At 31.2% G+C, this 20,814-nt stretch overlaps 2 protein-coding genes across 7 annotated transcripts in view; one reads left to right on the top strand and one right to left on the bottom strand.

Moving 5' to 3' along the window:
* Positions 1-5,276: 5,276 nt before the first annotated feature.
* LOC132937053 (ethylmalonyl-CoA decarboxylase-like) lies at positions 5,277-9,837 on the top strand. 3 transcript variants are annotated; one of them, XM_061003886.1, is made up of 4 exons: positions 5,277-5,417; positions 6,296-6,532; positions 7,023-7,256; positions 8,968-9,837. In XM_061003886.1, the coding sequence occupies exons 1-4, from the start codon at positions 5,390-5,392 to the stop codon at positions 9,420-9,422; spliced, it is 954 nt and encodes a 317-aa protein (XP_060859869.1). In that variant the 5' UTR covers positions 5,277-5,389; the 3' UTR covers positions 9,423-9,837. The 3 variants fall into 3 exon arrangements, with proteins under 3 accessions (XP_060859869.1, XP_060859870.1, XP_060859871.1); XM_061003887.1 differs by lacking the exon at positions 5,277-5,417 and adding an exon at positions 5,655-5,805; XM_061003888.1 differs by lacking the exon at positions 5,277-5,417 and adding an exon at positions 6,082-6,232.
* A 1,888-nt stretch (positions 9,838-11,725) lies between these two features.
* LOC132937052 (papilin) overlaps positions 11,726-20,814 on the bottom strand; it is a 46,763-nt gene continuing 37,674 nt past the window's right edge. The window contains exons 29-41 of one of the 4 annotated variants that reach the window (XM_061003882.1): positions 20,542-20,736; positions 19,840-20,052; positions 19,601-19,771; positions 19,233-19,489; positions 19,022-19,157; positions 18,661-18,954; positions 18,121-18,315; positions 17,667-17,794; positions 17,119-17,269; positions 15,664-16,143; positions 13,734-13,889; positions 13,479-13,589; positions 11,728-12,880 (exon numbers count right to left, since the gene is read on the bottom strand). In XM_061003882.1, coding sequence (XP_060859865.1) covers positions 12,645-12,880; positions 13,479-13,589; positions 13,734-13,889; positions 15,664-16,143; positions 17,119-17,269; positions 17,667-17,794; positions 18,121-18,315; positions 18,661-18,954; positions 19,022-19,157; positions 19,233-19,489; positions 19,601-19,771; positions 19,840-20,052; positions 20,542-20,736 — 2,723 coding nt within the window. In that variant the 3' untranslated portion in view covers positions 11,728-12,644. Of the gene's footprint in view, positions 12,881-13,478; positions 13,590-13,733; positions 13,890-15,663; positions 16,144-17,118; positions 17,270-17,666; positions 17,795-18,120; positions 18,316-18,660; positions 18,955-19,021; positions 19,158-19,232; positions 19,490-19,600; positions 19,772-19,839; positions 20,053-20,132; positions 20,310-20,541; positions 20,737-20,814 lie in introns of all 4 variants that reach the window. The other 3 variants (XM_061003883.1, XM_061003885.1, XM_061003884.1) reach the window with 3 other exon arrangements.

Here is a 20,814-nt window from a genome sequence, read left to right as displayed (position 1 = left end):
AATCCAGCACAATAATACCTAAATTAATTTGTTGAATAAAAGTCCCAATCCGCGCTTTTACCTATTTTGTTGGAAGTCTGGTAGGTAACTTAATTTAGTATTATTATTTTTCCACACACATCTATCATTTTAAAAAGCATTGTCCATATTTCTAACAACTTAAGTATAGGTACCTAAAATAAAAATAAAAATAAGATATTCAACATTAATCATTTAAATTTTTATTCAGCATTGTGTTAAACAGTTAGTACCTATACCAACTTTACAACATAATTATAATATAAATTATTGAATCATGTAATGGTCTAAATGAATATATTACAGCTATATGAAATATTCATCATACTTGTTACAAAATAATAAGGTTTTTGCACAATATTAATTAAAATATACAATAATATAAATTATAAAAATCAAAAAAGTTGTTATTATTATATTTTTATACGCATTAACTCTAATGTCTGAAGCATAGAGAAATTGTATTTAATTATATTTTTAGAACTACTTGGCCATGGTCTGAAGTAAGAAATTTATACTTATGTTAAATTTTGCTTCAGTACATTAGGCGAGTATAATATTAGTTCACGGTTCACTCATTAACTATTCAGTATCCATAATTACTTATTAGGTCACTATTATTCTAAGTTAATCTATCTCTTAAAATTTACACAAAGTTAAACTATATAGGTAAAATAAATATATAGAGACTAGAGGAGATAATATTTTTTTTATCGATGGTTGCAAACAAACAATTTAATAGCGTAAAAAAATTATTGTATTATTACTGTAAAAATTGCAAGGCTGGGCATTAACGAGTTAAAAAGTTAAGGTTAAGTTACTTTTATCTTTATAGCAACTTAATGAGTTACATTTTATTCTGTGTTATTCAGTAACTTATGAGTTAGTTAATTTTATTGTCACGTTAAGTTAATTTTAGTCCTAAACCACAGATTAAAAATTCATAAAATATTGTAAATATTAATTTTATAAAAAAGAAATAATAATAATCTGAAATATTTAATATATTTATTGATAAATAATAATTTATAATAATAGTGCATAATATTGCATATTCACAGAATATATTATATACTTATATTGTTTATAGACATATTATAGGGTTAACGGCATCATTAATAAATTAAAAAAATAACAATTTATTCAGTACCTATCCTATACACGTTTGTATATACTCATTACTCGTTAATTACTACCTAATCATTATTAATCTTATTACTTATTATTATAATTTATTAATTCATGGAATTACAGTGATAACTTGGCGTCTTGGCAAAGTCGGTGCAAATAATGCGAAACCATAGTATTCATCGTATTTATTACTTACATAATTAAATAAATTAATACGCTATTTAACAACACTGTGGGACGCGGGTTAATTTTTATGTTTAAATAAATCACCCGATATAAACAGAAATCAAAGTTTGATATTCTTTTGCAAAGACTTCTTTTTTGAATTCTTTTGCAAATTCTTTTGCAAGTAGGTACGTGTCTGTATAGTTTTTATTAGTGGATATAATGTCATAAACAATTAATAGTCTGTCAACGATGTCATGTGTCGTCGAAAATTATTTTTCACAATTTTATTTTTATATTGCTTTCTGTGAAGCTGTGAGCTGTTTAACCAATTAATTATATTCTAATAATGAATTTGATTATTATAATATTTAGTATAGTTATTGTGATTTTTGGACCATAACGTAACTAAACAAATACATAAAAATAATTTAATTATTTTGTTGGATTTCGTAATTTATTAAAGTATAAGTACCTACAGTAATGTTTTTTAAAACATACATTATTTTATTGAATTACGTTGTTATTTGTAAGCTTTAAAAATATATGTATAATTATTAATTTTATATAAAAAAAACTGCTTTTTAACTAAGTTAAGCTACTTTTATTTTCTAATCAACTTGTAATTTTCACAAGTTAAAAAAAAAATGAATTTAACATTTAGCTTATAGAATAAACAATTTGTGACACTTTAATACTTTAATAATCTACGGTTATTAGTTTTTGAATTGCAATAAATTACATAATCGGTTTTGAGTTAAAAGTCCCGTTTATTTCCTTTGTTTTATTTTGCTTTCCCAATTAATTAAAAAAAGTTCCAAACATTTTCAATTATTATCTAGTACAATCTAGTTTTAAATTTCTATCAGAAATTAACCTCAAAGTTAAAAATCGAATATAGTTGTCAAATCTGTATACAGACACAAACATTTTTTTTAAAAAAACATCCTTGTAACAGTCCAGTCATCGCTCAGCTCAGAGTCTTAAAGCTCTGGCCTCTGGGGGATCTATCCCCTTTAAAACCCCTCCTCCCCATTAAATACGTTACTGCTTCCATTACAGTGACCTACCCAATGATGAGATAAACTCGACTCCTAATATATAGCAGAGTAGTTACCAATTAGAAATTGTATTCTGGTCATATATTTTGCTATTCACGCACACATTTTGAAACTTAAATATCGGTAATTTGTTTTCCGATACCTACTGTTAATATTTGAACAATCATATGAATAATTAATATTAGTGTCTACACCTGAAACCTTGGGCAAGTTAATATTAAATTATAATTTAACCATCCTATTTGTTTTACATTTTACCGATAAGCACGTTCTAACCTTTTGCCGCCACACGGACATTGGTACGCACCAGCAGCTGTACGTGCCGGATCGTATATATATTAGTATACATTAGTATACGTATAGGTTTGAGCTTATTTGATAAAGATAAGCAGGGCTGGCGCTATACATTTTTTAGGGGGGAGGGGGAGGGGGTGTATTCAATATAATTTGCCGACTATATTATTTCAACATATTCAATGGCCCACGTAATTTACATACTTCAAGTAAATTTTGTAATAAATACATTTAACTTGTTCGTCTCGTGAAAACAGGATATTTGTATCGTTATTCATTGAGATATTATCCAATGAATTAATGATATCCGCAATTAGGTTGAATAAGTTACTAAATAAGTTAAGGGGCTTCGCTACGGTCATTATTTAAGGGGCAACATAAGGCAATTTCTAATCTTGTCATAGCCGCCCGGGATCTATGAGTTAGTTGTAAATGATTATTAGTGTGAGTGTAATTAAATGCGGGTATCCTCCTCTCGTACGCTCATGCACATGTCAATGTGTTTTCAACTGTAGTAAGGAGAAAATACGCGGTAGAGGAAAGTCGCGATTTTAGGTGAAATGAGTATATAATTTTCACGATATAATAAGATGATGAGTAGTGTACAATAAATATGGGGGGTTGATGACCTGCTTCAACGGGCAAAGGGATGCGTTTGGTGAGACCGGTTGTCTGTATCCTTCGGAGCAAAGCGGAATTTGTTAACTATTCGAACGTAATTTATCCTATGAATTGTTAATTTGCAATGATTTTACACCTTAGAGATTATTGTTGTATTAGCCGTCACCATATAGGACCTCTTACGGACATTGATAGCGGCTCGAATACAACCTAACCTATGAACTGTTATAGCATCAATATAACATAGTATAATTACAATTATAATACTATAATCACACTACACTAGCGGTCGATTATTTATATTGGAGATATGATGATAGAGGATAATAATTAACAATGTATTTGATCTAGTAATACGAGACAAATAACTTAGTGACCATACCTGAATATTCGAATGATACAATATACATATAAGTTCATAACGCAAAAAGTAATATATGAGCATATACGAATAATCATTGTAGGTGTGTTGCGATGTTGACTGGCGTGGACAATGTGTATTGAGACTTCTCTGGAATGACACTGACGACGAGTCGATTCCATTTGGTCCTTATATAATATGATTTTGGTGTGGTCCCTTCTTCTGATGTGCATCGATTAATACGTGATATTAAAGTATTGATATATTTTATTGTTTTGTGCGGTGCGATAAAGGTAATTTATTGTGTCGTTTTGACCGAACGTCTTGATCGGAGAATTATCGAAGGGGTCTTGAAGTATATAAGTATGTATATGTGTAAGAATGCGTTCATGATTTTATAATATACTGTGTTTTACTGGCGCCACTGATAATTGATTGTGTTGTCTCCACTAAACGTCTGATCGGAGAGGTGTTGAATATTATTTATGTTGTTGCATGTACCGCGCGTGTGTAAGAGGAGTGCGTAAAATGTATATATATATCTAATGCGTATGTATATATGTATATTGGATCACCCCGCATTTTATAACATGGCCAGTCGTTATTAGTTGTCTAGTGTTTTATTTTAATTGTAAATATTATATATTACACAACTATATTGTCTATTCAGTGAAGTCTTCAAAAGTTTCTTCAGATATTTGTTTGCTAGTCTTAGGTAATAAGCAGTTGAAACTTTTTAGTTTGGCCCTATATGTTCAAGAAATCGTCCATGGAGTTGTTCAATAAAGTTATTAAGAAATTGGATGAGTGTTGAGAGTTGAGACTAGACTCTATAATATTCTGTTGGATTATTATTCATAACATTACTCCTATTTTCTTGTCGACCAGTTATTCTTGGAACACTAACAGTTATACCACGGCTTTAGATAGTATGGTTGCGTAACGAAACGAGAAAAAGTGCGTTGCGAATGTTCTTACCAAATACCTAAGTTCATAGAGCGCTCTCAGCGGATTTATATACTAACCAAATAGCCAAATATGTTAACAATATGTCAACATAGATATTAGATAACAATTTACAATATTGAATACATTATTAAAAATGAGAGTTATTTCACTATTTCAGTTATTAAGTAATTTATTTCAGTTGAAAAACAACTATGTTCAACAAATGTATTCAATCGATGTACTTAGCATGGAATAAATGGAATTTTGTGACCAACAGAATCTGATAATTTTTGTCGAGTACCATTTATCTTACCTGACATGCTACTGGCAAAATCATATGATTGAAATGCAATATTATATTTATATATATATTATATAAATATTTTATTACCTATTTGTAGTTCTTAAATATTATTTACTATAATATTATTAGGTCATAATAGGTACAATAAATTATATTTGAATTTTGAAATAATCATAAATTATAATAGAATCATCGTTTCTGATTTGCCGACCACTATATCAAAGTGATACATTTGCCGACTAAAATGAATTAGGTGTCGTTAGTGAGGGGTGTAACACCTCCCTCCCCCTCCCCCTAAAACCGGCCCTGGAGATAAGACAATAACTGTGAGGTTCTATTGTTCTAAAGAAAAATAGCAATTAGTATTGTTTAGCATGTTCTACTGTAAACTATATTATTTAACTCTTTAGAGAAAATCAAATCAAATCAATATTTTTACATAAATTAATACGTATTTCAGTATTTGTATTAACATCTGTCTTAGAAATGTTAAACCTGTTCAGACGTTCAATCGGTAAGGGTTCAAAATTAATTTATTATTAGATGAATTATTTTACTTAATCATATTTAAATAACTGATTATTATTATATCAAGGTTATCAATTGTCATATTTACTAACGGTTTCTATTATATTGAAACTAAAAGCGCGTGTATAATACTTCGGTGAATGACATCCCGGGTGAAATATATACATATTAATGTACGCAAGAGTTCACTTTGGGCACAATTAATATTTAAGCCAGTGTTTACATTTATAATTTATTCATTTTAAAAATTAACGGTTATGCGATAATTCATTGTTTTCATACCTAGTTATAGTTCCGAATTCAGTAGTTACATTTAAAATCGATTAAAAAACATTATAAATATATAACATCATATATATTTATAGTTATTATAAGTAAGTACTCTATTCATCTGTGCTAAGCTAAATATTTATCTTTGTATTATGTTTTCATATTTAATATTTTTTATTAAAAAAACGATAGATGGTCAAAAGTAAAAACATAGAAAAAATATAAATTTATATTTCAACAACGCGTATTGTAGGTAAATACCTATGATATAAAGTAATCTAAAATAATGTAAATATATTGTATATTAGTATCGAACTCCTGGATATTCGCAAGGTACATAATGATTTAGCAAATCACACATCAACCGATGATGTTTAATCAGGCTTTTAAATCAATAATATAAGCAGTTTAAATTAATTTAAATAAAATGCAGCTATACGAAGGCCACACAATGTATAACATTAGTCTAGTCGTCGAACAATGTTGTAGTAATATACAGCGCTCGTCGAAATCTCAAACGGTTATCAAAAGGTCATACACGTCACATAATATATGCAACTAATTATATAACATAGTTCTGTTATGATGTTGCAGGCGAGTCGCTGCGTTTAAAACGTGCTTCGAAACTAACGCAGATGGAAAACGGGCAAACTCCCAATGAAAAGTACTTGCACGATTTTACTTACCATGGAAAGGAATGTTCGGTCAGTGAAGCGAAAGAGGTCTTATCCCCGTATTTGGACGGCAGCGGATCCGTGGACCTGGAAAAGGACGATAATGGCATCGCCAAAATCTGCTTAAACAATCCTCGTCTCAAGAACGCCATAAATGGTAATCATAGCGTGTAATTAAAAAATATTTTATGCGCATAGAGTTATAACTATACGTCAAGTGTAATGTCCATAATCGTGTATAAATATAGCTAGTACCTAGACACCTACATTGAGATGGGCGCAGTGAACTTTGAGCTTCATTTTTTACGGTAACGTGTGAAATAATGGGTATTAGTTATAATAGTAATTAGGTACCATTTAATTATAATCGAAGCAGAAAAAAAATTATTATGTAATACTTAAAAAGTTGATATAATAGTATCCACCTAAATACTTAGCCATACAGGTATAATAGGTATGCATTAGCGAAAATGTTCAACTTGAGCATGTAACTTTACTATAGGAGAATAAAAATGTTATTGTATAATTTGTGAGACAAATGGCAATCTGACGTAGGTATACAGTATGCTCTATTGCATATAATTAATATGCATTCAATTTTATGATTTTTTTCGTATGTAACTTCTGATGTTTCTCCATTATTACAGTAAAAATGATGTCAGACCTAGACGAGATCACAGACAAATTGTACCAGTGGACCGAATGCAAAGGCGCAATTTTGTATGGAACTGATGGGAATTTCTGTTCTGGAGGAGATTTGAAATTAGCAAAAAAAATGAACAACCCGTCGAACGGATATGCGATGTCTGTTTACATGGGTCATATTCTCGACAAATTCAAAAAGCTACCCATTATTACAGTCGCATATATCGATGGCACGGGTAATATAATAATATTATTACTAGGGTTCGGATTTAAAGGCAATATAATCAATAAAAAAGCATTTAAAATGTAAAAAAAGGCATTTGATTTATATAAAAAGGCAATTCATAAATATACTACAAAATAAAATAGTGAACATTTTTAAACACTTTCAAATACACACAAGTTTAAGTTTATGCTTTTTTTATAAATAGATTACCTTTTTCTTTAACCAGGTTTGTCCTAAGAATTAGTTAAAAACAATTTTAAAAATTAACTTACTTGAGTTATACCAATTAATTTAATGCAAAATAAACTAGTTGGTATTAAAAAAAAATTGACTACCATGTATTTTGACAAGCTGTCATCAGAAAAACGGTTACGGTTCGGGCTTAAAATATTTTTCACCTACAGCGTCACGAATTTTCAACAAAACCTCTTCATAGCATTTATCAAAGTATCCTTTCCGTAATGTCGATTCGCATGGAATATTTTTGTTGCAATATTTTGATAAAAAAGATCTAAAAACGTCATTATTCAATTTATTCATAGGGATATTTGCCGCAACCAAGGCGTTACACAAATCGTAATTGAAATCTGACTTAATGGTATTTTTATTAATGAAAGGCTATTTTCAATTTTTACAATCGCATTTTTGTGTTTATCTATTCCGATATGTTGCTGAATATGGAATTTTTTCTCACTTGGCACTTTGACGTCACAAATTTTACAATATAAAATTAATCCATCAGTTGAAAAAATATTTTCACCGAATTCTGAAACATACTTTTTCAACTTAGAATTGTGATTTTGTTTAACTTTTGGCATAATTAAAAAAAACAGAATAAAATAAACGCGTGGAAAAATTATTGAACGACAATTATTGCGATCGACGAATGCGGGTGGACTGACGAACAATCTTGAATCTACGCATTACGAACATATCATAATCTTTAAATAGGTGTACGGGTAATTTTATGGCCATACCAAATACTCGATAAGACGATATCAATAAATATTGCGAAGAATAAAACCCATTTGTAGCGATAATACGTAATAGCTGTGTATAAAATTATAAAATCAACTGAAAATTAAACACAAAAAAGGCATTTATAAGAACAAAAGGCAAAAAAAGGCAAAAAGGCAAAAAGGCAAAAAAGGCAAAAAAAAAATGCATCCATCGTCTAAGAAATTAAATGAAACACATTTTTGTGTAAAAATTATTTTTTTATTATGATTAATAAAAGAAAGGCATTTGCCTTCAAATCCAAACCCTAATTACCTTAACTTATTTTTAGGAAATTGTTTGAAAATAAAAATATTTTTCTATTGTGGTCATTGGTAGTTGGTACCTATACAGTTCTAGGAATTTAATACATCAGTAAATTTCTTATCTAGGCACTGGGGTCTGGGACGATAATATGAAAATTAGATCTGAGTTGTACCTAACTTTTGTAAATTTAGTTTTTAGTTGTAAAAAGTATATTTCATTTGAATTGAGCACTCATATCATTAATTAAAGGTAATTAATTATAAGTATACTAATTAGTAGTTATCTTCGAAGACATTGCCATTTTTTTGAAATTTGAAGTTTGAATTTTTAAATGAAAGTGTAAAACGTTTTTGGAGAACAAAAACCATTACAGTTTAAAACCTAGCCTTATAGGAATATTAATTAAATATCAAAAAATATTATAATGTATGATTTAATATTTATTTTTTTACCTACAGGTGCACTTGGCGGTGGCGCCGAAGTGACCACGGCGTGCGATTACAGGCTGATGTGCAACGTTGCCGATACAACAGGCATAGGGTTCGTTCACTCGAAAATGGGCATAGTGCCGGCGTGGGGCTCCACCGGCCGGTTGGTGTCGATCATGGGGGGCGCCAAGAAGGTATTGGACCTATTGCTGGAGGCCCGGACGCTGGGCGCCGCCGAGGCGATGGACTTGGGTCTGGTGGACGACACCGTGGCCACTTTGGAGGACGCTGGAGCGTGGCTGTCCGGCAAGATCAGTAGGGACGTGAACGTGATCAGGGCCATCAAGCGCACGGTGCTGTGTTATGACGACGACGACGATTCCAAGGCGGAAGCGCGAGAACTGGAGCGCAGGATATTTGCGCCACTCTGGGGTGGCACCGCCAATCAGGCAGCACTCCAACTGCGCCTAAAGCACAACAGATGAAACCAGTGGCGTGTACAACTCGAAATTTTTCAAATGCTAGTCTAATATTCCACCCACCCAAAACCCTATTGAAGCATTTTCTGTCATATTTTTAACTATACCAACCCGTTGTAGTAAATATTTGTATCCAATAATATATTTGTACCCAGTCGCCACTCCCTTAAAACTCAGAGGTGACCGCCTCCTGATTCGCCGTGCCACTGCAGGATGAAGTGTAATCGTCTAATGGAAAAATAACACACCCCTGTCGTACCTATTTATTGCCATTTTCGTGGCTATTATACATAATATATTAATATGATAATATTATGACGTAATGTCAACTAATGTGTATGGGACATTTCAATTTTTCTTTTCTCCAACGGTGAATATTTTTCGGAAAATATATTTGTTTTTTATACTCTTTTACCATTTACTGCTGTCTTACAATTATTTGTGTTACTTAGATTTTCTTACTAATATATTCGGTTTATTTCAACGTAAACTCTTTCGGTTGTAGGTAGGTAGGTATTTTATCTGCTAAGGACATTTTTAAACTTACTTGTTATCCATTTTTAAAAGCAAGGTTTTTGTATTTGGTACTCGTGTAGTATGCTAACTACCGAAAAATATTTCATTCCTACCTGTTATACTTATTCTTATATTAATTTTTATATTTTTTTTTACGGGAAAGTACCTGTAACTCGAGTTATTAAGATAAACAATATACTATAAATGGTGATACAATTTATACTATAATGTCATCGCGATAACTTAGCTAAATATCCACCAAGACCACGATAATTTAGTTTTAGATATTATATTATTTTAGTTTGTGTTGTGTCTTTGTGTCCTCCCACCTCGCTGTGTTGCAACAAATTTATTGGACCCTTCAACTAAAATAGGAATGGTGGCGGTCCATTAAAACACAATATGACAATTAATTTGGAGTCTTATGGGATGATGTACAAATAACATGACAATGTATAACGTATTAAAATATTTGATGATCGTCGGAATTACATTAAGTAAATTTTAGTTGAATAAATTGTTATTAATCGATAATCAGTAGGTAAAATACGTTAGATATAAATTAGATCAATATTTACATTTTGCTTTACAATTGTATACTACCTAACACCCAAATAACTAAAAGTTTGCTGTTTTTCAATAGTTAATAATTAATAGTTATCCTCAAAGTTATTGTCAGTTAACTTTATATAGAATTTAGATAGATATTTTTGACGTTCAAAAACACAACGCATTATGTACTAACTATAGCCACACTTGTGCGCTGAACAATTATTTAGAGCCACCTAAACTTATTCTGAAATATTTTTGTATATTGTATTTGGTAACCTTCCATTTAACTAAAAAAAGATTTAGTAAAGATAATAATGTTAAAGTTATATTAATTAGCTGAAGAAATTTGTGTTTTATTTTTTTTAATGTCCAATTATTACATTTAAGTCAGGAAAAATATCTTTCACGTCATGAAATTTAAACTAATAATAACAATTCAATGTAAAATAGCATCTTGAATGATATTATTTATATAGGTATAGGTTGTCAGTTCTCAGTTATTTTAAATAAATAATACATCTTGAATCTAGATACATATTTTAGATTCTGAGCTGTTTGAAAGTATCTATTCGTTTTACACTTTTACATTGATGTGTGTTTTTTAATTTTTAGGGTGATATCTGGAAGCAAATTAGATATAGTAGTTCTATAAACTATAGGGCATAGAGGATCAAAAATCACAAGTTACATGAAAACCTTTTCAAAATATTTTGGATCTTTTTGACCTATTTATTTTTTGCACTTTTAGGTATTCAAATTTTCAACATTGCTTTGTAGTTAAAATTTATAAAATTTAAGATTTGTCATAAAAAAATTTTAGTGTCTTTTGTATTAAGTGGTTAAAAAGTATTAGAAAGTATAGAAACTTGGTCTAATTGTACTGTTTTTTTAAATTATTTTTTTCAGTTCTCAATTAAATTGTTAAGCTATTTATATGCATTTAAGATTTTAAAATGTTTATAAGTGTTAATAAACATTTATAAGCTCGGTGAAAAAAACCTGAAAATTGAATACAAAATCCCAGAAAAGTTATTCTTTTATAAATTTGACAATACTTTGGCACGATTTTTTTTTTATAAGTGTTTAAAGTTAAAATGTTGACAACAATTTTCAAACTATTTTGTAATTAAAAAATAATAACTGCCTCCAAACAAATGGGGCCCCTGACCCATTCCTGTTTACTGTGAATGCTAAATTTGTAACAATCGGTGTCGATATAACCTATAAAATATAATAATAACTAAATTACCTAATGAACAAAATACAAGGATATGTGAAAAGTCTATCAATTTTTTGTATTTTAAAGCACAGTTTAATGGCCACAAAATATAAAATTAGTATCTCTTAAAGGTAACTTATATAAACCTGAACACAAAACTTAAATGTTAATATACGCGTTATAATTGGAAAATAAAATGAAATTATTATCTTAAATTGTAATAATGCAGTAAACTTAAAATAGGTAATATTATTTATAATTATAACCAACATACAGAAAAATAATATTTAATACAGTATCGAAAAGGAAATGTTATACGTTTTTAAGTGAACATATTATATACTTTATCATAGGTTTAATATAATAAATGGATAATTCCAACTATCTAAAGTACATAAAGTAATATTTAAATACTCTTCCCAATAACGAGTAACTATTATTAGGAACTGATTAAATATATATATAACTGATTATTAGGTACTGGTTAAACAAAAAAAAAAATTTGAAAAATGAATGTGTTTAAATTGAAATATGGTCTATAAAAACTAAAATATATAATATGATGTAGTATAATAATATAATAAAACATTGCGTGGAATGACTGTGCATAATTTTTGAAAATTATTAAATTACCTACGACGAAACCTTTGAGGCATTATTGTCGTTTGGAACGAATAAAATTCCGGTTTGTGATAATTATAATAATAATAGTAATAGTATAATAATTATGATAGTTATATAATAATAATAATAATAATAAGATGATGACAATAATACAATTATTATGTGACGCGAACAAATAATAAAAATATATTATTATATAGTGTGGCGATATTATTATCTAAATTTGTATTATTCTGATTTTGTCTTATAATGTATAATAATATTTAAAATGTTGTATTTATGACTAAAACTCAACGTGATCAGCCGTTGCTCTCCACTCAGAATAAGTTCAAACTCTGGAGTTTGTTGACTAGATCTCTTCTGAACCGTCTGATTGTAGTGCTGATGTACGGGAAGTTTGATTGATAGTCGTTGGCCGGCAACTGTCCGGCCCGCGTGCACGACTCGCAGCAGAACTTCTTGTAGTACGGATGATTACAGTAGGATCCCTTCACGATCAGAGAACAATTGGCGAAGAACCGGCTGTCCGTGCAGTTTGGATGGATGTACAAGCCTGTACGAAAAACGAAGGTTTAAAACAAAAGCACTATTATTTTATTTCTAATTGTTTTCTGTATTATACTGTGCTCAAGCCTCATTTCCCACGACATCATGGGATTTCGTGATCGAAACGACCAAAATTGATTATAATTGTCTACATCATATGTGATGAATAAATTTAATTAATAATCGTTATAATTTTTACTAAATATGTGTCATGTTAACGTAGACCCCCTTAAAAATTGAAATGGCTACAATAATAAGCAACAAATATCTACCTTAAAATCATTGTCTCTAATTATAATAATATCATTATCATTAGGTATTATTGGATTTTATTGTCATTCGTTTTTCGGCAAAGTTCAAAACTAACTTTGTAAACCGCGTGTAAAAAATACTTTTTCTCATCCACTCCGATAAATCTATGAATTCGGGGAAAAAATATTTACCTATCTATACATCTCATCACAGCACACCATAATATAACAAAGTTAATTAACCTGCATCCCTTCTAAAAAAACCTTGCAAATACATTATTATTAACATTATATTATGACATTATGTATTATGATGCTTCCAACTATATATTAATATTATTATACTGTACGCACCTTCTATTGTAATGTTTACGGTTTTCTCATCGGAGCTGTACGAGTTGTACGCTTCACATTTATAAGAACCCGAATCCGACGCATTCGTACGGACGACGACCAACTTGTTTTCTAAGAGAAGAAAAAAAAATCATGTTTAAGCGTAATATTATGTACCTACTTATACAGTCATATAGGTAGGTATACTCATTATGCCGATTTGCATAATTTAAAACAATCGTCATGGCGCCGTTTGTGGTAGGTACACACGCTTACCGGTCGCTTGAGTCCGTTCATTGTTTCGTAATATTTGCCCGTCTTTGTACCAGGTCACAGTGGGTATCGGATAACCGTCCACCGAACAAGGTATCGTCAAGTCTGAACCGACGGCGATCGTTGTGGTAGGCAAAGATATATTAACTCGTACGGGGACTGTGCCAGAAAAATTTTCAATTAAAATCATTGCAAAACAATATCAGTTTTAAGCCAATAGAAAAAAAAAAATAAATACAAACTAAGATGTTCGTACGATCATTATTTTTGATTTTTTTTCAAATTCTAATACACTTAATCAACTGATTGTCGTCATCGATATAATTATTTAAAAAGATAACAATTGCATGAAGTCCCATATTATTCTGCATACTAATGAATATGCATACCAAATGTAGGAAAACAAACAAATAATTGTTAAATTAAATTACCGTAAATACCGTAAATTCTAGAATATAATGACCCAAACATATTGTCAACATTACCGAAACTAATAATTCATTGGTTATGATAAATAATACTGAGTGGTATAATGTGCACAACATGCAATAATTTCCATAACCAAAAGCTAAGAAAAATAATTTTTTTTAGGTGAAGATTGTTTTTCTTACAACATAACTAGGTACTCATACTACCCAAATGTGTTATTTATTTGGTATAGTATCGATGTGTTAGACTAATAATACAATAGAAAATTAATATTAGTTATCTAAAAGCAACATTTTAGTATTTTTAAATCAGTTATGATAGATAGGTAATACCATTACACCAATAAATAACACGATTAGTAACAGGAAACCAAATGCAATAGTAGCGGTTTAATATTACTTATATAAGTACATACTATTTTAGTATATAGATTTATTCAGAGGACGCTTTTCGTGTTTTTTTTTATAACTTAAGTATTTAATGCCATTATATGGTGTCAAAAATCCGCCATTTAAAAAAAATCTTTATAAAAAATTACCGTTTTACCGTGAGATGAACATCTGTACCAAAAACAATATACCACAACATTTATCTGGTTCAAAAATAAATATAAAACTATATTTGGGCACCCATGTGGCGATTATCTATATACAGCGTGTTTTACTTAAATAGTAAGTGACACAACATATTTCAGCCAGATGATCATACATTGGGATTTATGAAGAAAATAGAGAATATTAAAATACATATTAATTTATTATACGTGCATTTTTACATTTTCATCTTTTCAATGTGCTCATACGCAATAACACGTATTTTTTTTAATAGCAACACAATTTTTTTACCAAATTCAAATAGTAACTGTAATGGATATACTTTTTTTCTATTTCAACAATTGACTGATTTAAAACAATATAATTTAAAGTTTCTTGTTGAAAGGTAGGTATATTGTAATGTATAGAGAAATTTGACTTTGGTTTTATGTAAAAAAACGTTTACCAAAAATAATTGAACATAACGAAATAAAGGAGTCCGGCGATAAGGGTGATTGACATTAAATAATAATTCATTATTTTTGTTTTAACTTCAAATATTTCTGTAAGTCAGTAAACTTTTGTGGTAGATAAAAAGTTACTTGAAAATTAGGAATTTTTAAATTTGGTAATAATAATATGTGTTACCATTTAAAATAATATGAGTCTTATTGCGGATTATGACACAAAATTGGCACAGAATATGTATTTTAGTATCTAATCTTCTAACTTCTAAAGTCATATGGCTGAAATTCCTTGTTTATGTGTTACCTACTAGTAAGTGAAAATATAATCCACTGCATACATAGCGATCACGTGATTTACCCACCAGTTTCGTTTCTAGATGAAAAATGTCGTTGCAAAACATCGTTGTGGTTTTGTTGATCGAAATATACAGACGGATATAATATGGCACTATGGTGGATAATTTAAATGGTGACAGCAATGGTGACGTGGGCGGGGGCACTTACCGGTGAAGACCTTTTGCTGCGTCGCCTGCGTGGTCTCGATGTCGGAGCGTTGCGAGGTGACCGTCCTGTAGATGGGCGGCGGCCTGGTGAGCCTGACGACGATCGGCTTGAGTCGGATCACGTCGCCGGTGCCTGGGTGCCTGGGTGGTGGCACCAGGTACGGATTGTACGGTTGGTTTACGGCAGTGCCGTGCGCCTGGAGGGTGACGCTCCACGAGGACGCCCGACCGATGCCGTTGTACACTTGGCACGTGTACGGACCAAGTACGTTGATTGTCACCATCCGGATGTACAGCGAATGGTCGTTCCGCTGTTCGAACGTTTCGGACGTCATCGGCAACATCCGGTCGGCCCGCCACCAAGTGACGAACGGCCGTGGCCAGCCGACTGCGTAGCACTGCAGCACAGTGGGGCTATTGAGGGCGACGATGACGGCCGTGCTCTCCTCGCCGATAACGTTTGCGGGTCGTGGGGACGGGTCTGCACGACGGCGGGGACGACGAGTACACGAGTACGAGAAGTAGAAGTAGAAGTAGAAGAACACGAAGACGAAGAAGAAAATCAACCAATGGTGCGAAAACACATGCAAACATCGAGTGTAAGTTAAAGTAAGCGTAGGATTGTCATGATTATAATATTATTATTATCAATGTGCGTTATGCAAAGAGTTTGAAAGCGTTAAATTTGCGATAATATATTATAATTATTATATAACGTGTTTGACCATCCTCTATTTTTCAAGTACATCATGAACTTTAGATATCGGCATATTGTATTGTATCCGGCATTCAATCGAGTTATGAGCATTCTTTAAATGTAGGTAAACTTGTTTAAAATTAAAATGTTGAAAAAAACTATGTTACATTATAGATAATTTTGTTACCTCTAAATTGTATTTAATATATATAATAGTGCTATAGATTTTAATCACTTTATAATTAAAACTATTGGAGCTAAAATCAGCTGAAAGTAAATTTTCTATATTACACCTAACCAACGGAGACAATAAATGTCAGTAAGGCGTCCTCTAAAAAGATTGTTGCTACAAAAATGCGTTAATATTTTTCAAAAAGTTTCCATCTGAAAATTGTTTCCATTAAATAAGATTAGTATAAAAACAAATGTTTAATACGAATTTTATTGAAAAAAAAACCGGATAAATACGTTGTGTGATACAAATAGCATGGCGTAAACTTGCACCATGTCCTGTAACTGATGGCAAAATACAAAGTTTTGTCAAGCCGGTTTTAAAAGTGTACTTAGGTATATACTTTACCGGCTTTAACCTAAAGGTCAAAGGACATGGCGCTGTTGTAGAAACTTGTCTATGTAATATTATCAATATAATAATTGGTATTATATGCGAGTAACGATAGTCTACCAATGCAAACGCGTACTGTAATATTCCAAATTATAAAGCGTAGGTATTAGATACGAAAACAATAAATTCCGTACCTTTGACCGTCAAGTAAACCTCTCTTCTGATTGGTTCACCAATACCGTTGCTGGCCATGCAAATGTACACTCCCGAATCGTATTTGTACAGTCCAATGATCTGTAGTGTACCATCGGCAAACAGCTTGTAATGACCACCCGATCCGTCGATCTGAAACATGAGTACACACACCACTTTCTTAATATAATGATAAAAGTATCTGATTGTCTTGGTTTTTTTTGTCCTATTCTTAAAGTAATCGAAAATTGGTCTGATAATTTTTTTTCGTATCACCGCCACCGCATCCCGAGTATCCACATAAGGCGAGTTATTTTTTAAAAGTTTATTAGGTAGGTTTACGAAGTATTTTGTTTTCAGATTTACAAAATATGGAGAGCATTTGTATGAAAATGTCTAAATACTTTTTGCTGGTGCTCGTAAACTGTATAGGCAAGTGAGTGGCGTTTTAGACATTTACGAATGCTAATGTTCATAAAGGTTTACCATTCGACTACTGTAAGACATATTTTCGATTCACATTGAGAACTGACTTTTGAAGAATTATTACCAGTGTGGTGTTCTTCTGCCAAACGATCGTCGGCGTAGGTGTACCGATGACTATGCACCTAAGAGTAGCAAAGTTGCCTTCATCAGCTTCTACGTTTGAATCAACGGTGACGATTTGCGGAGGCGATTCTGTTGGCATGTGAAAAACACATATGGACAAATAATAATAATTTATTAGAGGTATATAATATTTTTGTCACTCGTAATCAGGCTCGCATCCTCATTTTTTTGGTGCGAGTTAGACATATTTTTCATTCTCCTCCTTTTTATATTTTTGACATTAGGTAGTTCTTAGCCATCTGACTTAAAAAATGGATTAGAGGAGTGGGCTTTAATCTTAAGCCCCCTCCCCTATGGGTGTGTCACTGCTCATTGTATGTACGATTAACATTTACAAATTACGAAATCTCTCATAACTACATTACACGTTTGGTAAGTAGGTACCTATATTTTACCTTTTTCTTGAGTAACCGCAGTGGTCGTCGACGGCGTCGTCGTCGTTGAGGTGGATTGCTGTGGACGTAAGCAGAAAGTACCACATCCATTGTAACAACACTTGTCGTCTCCCACGCAATCAGCATCTGTTCTACATTGTTCAGCGCAGTCACTCTGGTAGACGGCAATTTGAGGACATTCTCCTGGCTTGAATACTTCAAAAAAAATATACATAAACCCATTAAATCCGTTGTCAAACAGTTATTCAACGAAATTGTAAATAACTATCATGAATTCAATACTGCAAATATGATAAATACAACCTGACTTCATATTTTATTATCTGATTTATTTATAACTATAAATATTATTAAAATTAAAGATTTTCAGCTGAAACATTGGTGGATTTAATTAATTTAAGATCTGAAGGTATTATTTTAATGTTTAAACTTGTAAGTTATACATTTTTATTTAGTATTTTAAAGGCAGCTAAATTAATTTTAGATCAATAAATTAACTATAAGTACTAAAATTGCGTTAGCTTTTATAAATATTATTACCTGGTCTACACGTGGCCTTGTATTTCGAGTCTCCGTTGTCTGACGTAATTACGTCCACTATACATTGATAATCTGCCGGGCAAACTGATTTCTGATCTGGTGCTGGCAAGCAAGGATTAAAACATCTGCAGTCTTCACAACCAACAGAATTAATCCATTGTTCAAGTCCATAAGGACATCTGGTTGCTTCTTCAGAAAGTTGTTTACAACGTAATTTCCCTGCTTCACAAATATCTGTAGATATTTGTGGTTCATCTGGTTTTGAAATTGGTGTTTCCTCTACAACTGTATTTGCTGTCAAATATAAACAAGTTTCATCACGTTTCATTCAAAATGAAAGACGGTTTCCCTTTTTATTTACCATTTGGATCAATATATGGGTGGCAAATTCTTTCGCATTCTTCAACCGATTCGAATTTATTAGCATTTCCTTCACAACCACTATATGGAAAAGATTCACATCGCCTCGAAGATGTTTTGAAATACCACATATCAACCTATAATAATAATATACAAAAATACATAAATTAAAATTTTTATATTTTAAGTAATTCAATTTAAGTTGTTATTACAGTTTGAAGACAAGGACCAGGATCAAGCGGAATTAGACAAACGTCGCTTGGTCGTGTTGCAGGTATTACTGGTGAAGCAACTGTTACGGCATTTTGTACACAACGTGTTTCACATGTTTGTCGGTCATTAAAGCGGTTAGTGTTTCCTCGACATCCACCATATTGGAATTGGAAACATCTATCGCTATTTTTATCATAATACCATTGTCTGAAATCTCCTCTACACGGTCCTTCTACTTTCGGCAACTGACATAGATCTAGAAAAGAAAATTATGGCATAATATTTTCATATACCTACTACTTTATTTATATTATACATTTTTTATTTAACAATTCCTAACAGCTACAGTGTTATGTATTTTCATTACCTTGCGCATCGAAACACTGTCGTTCACATTCTTGTTTAGAATCAAAGCGGTTGTCATTACCTCCACAACCACCGTACATGAATGGTTTGCAAACGCCGTCTTGTCTATCATAGAAATATTTGGAAGACATATTGCTACAATTACCTCGGTCTTGGGGCAAGAAGCATTTGTCTATATATCGTATTAAAAAACAATCATTGTTTACGGAATTTTTCTTTTTTTTCGTATTTATAACATACCTATTGAAAATTGAGGAGGTGCTAGAGTTGTAATACGACCAGAATCGATACATTTATTTTCACAGTTATATTCTGTTTCAAAATTATTTTCATTTCCTCCGCAACCACCATAGTAAAATTGTCTACAACGACCATCCAAAGAGTTAAAGTACCAACGATTTACGTAATCATGACATTCACCGACAAGAGCGGGTAATTTACATGTATCAATTTCTGAAATATAAATGGATTTTAAATTTTTCTTCCAGCTAAATATTATGAATACTATACATTTAACCATTATAATGGCTTACTTCTCTTAGATGGACATTTCTTTTCACAAGACTCTTGCGTCTCATAATTGTTAGCATTGGCACCACAACCAGTATAATAGAAAGGTTTACATGCGTTTTCGTTATTATCAAAATACCACCTTGGGATCTTCTTATCACAATTCTTATCACCCCGAGCAACAGTCATCAAACATTCTTCTAAATATTTACCAAACCCACATGCATTTTATGTTAGTAGCAAACAAATTTTAAATAATTAAATATTGATTAATACATTCAATTTAAACACAATATTACTATATATTAATATATTATACTATTAAAACCAATATTGTTAGAACAAATCAACAGCACTACAGACTTCATAAGTTAAGAAAAAGTATACATCCCAAGTCCATTCGTAATTTACAGACTATAGGTTTTTATGTACCTTTAATTAATAACTCTGAATAACAATTCGTTATACAATCTGATTGTGAATGAAACCTATTTCTGTTTCCACCACAACCTCCATACACGAATTTCCTACATTTCGTCTTTTCATGGTTATAATACCAATAGACTTTATTACCCTCACATGGACCAGAGTCCTTTGGTAATTTGCAAACATCTTCGTCTAGTTCTTCTAGAAAACAAGAAGATGTATTTATTTATAACAATAAATCACTGAAAATTCTTCATTTGTTTCTCGTTTTCTTCGTCA

Source organism: Metopolophium dirhodum, chromosome 1, assembly GCF_019925205.1.
Source record: "Metopolophium dirhodum isolate CAU chromosome 1, ASM1992520v1, whole genome shotgun sequence".
NCBI lineage: Eukaryota > Metazoa > Arthropoda > Insecta > Hemiptera > Aphididae > Metopolophium > Metopolophium dirhodum.
The sequence above is the reverse complement of the archived record's forward strand: the minus strand, read 5'-3'. Positions and strand labels throughout refer to the sequence as shown.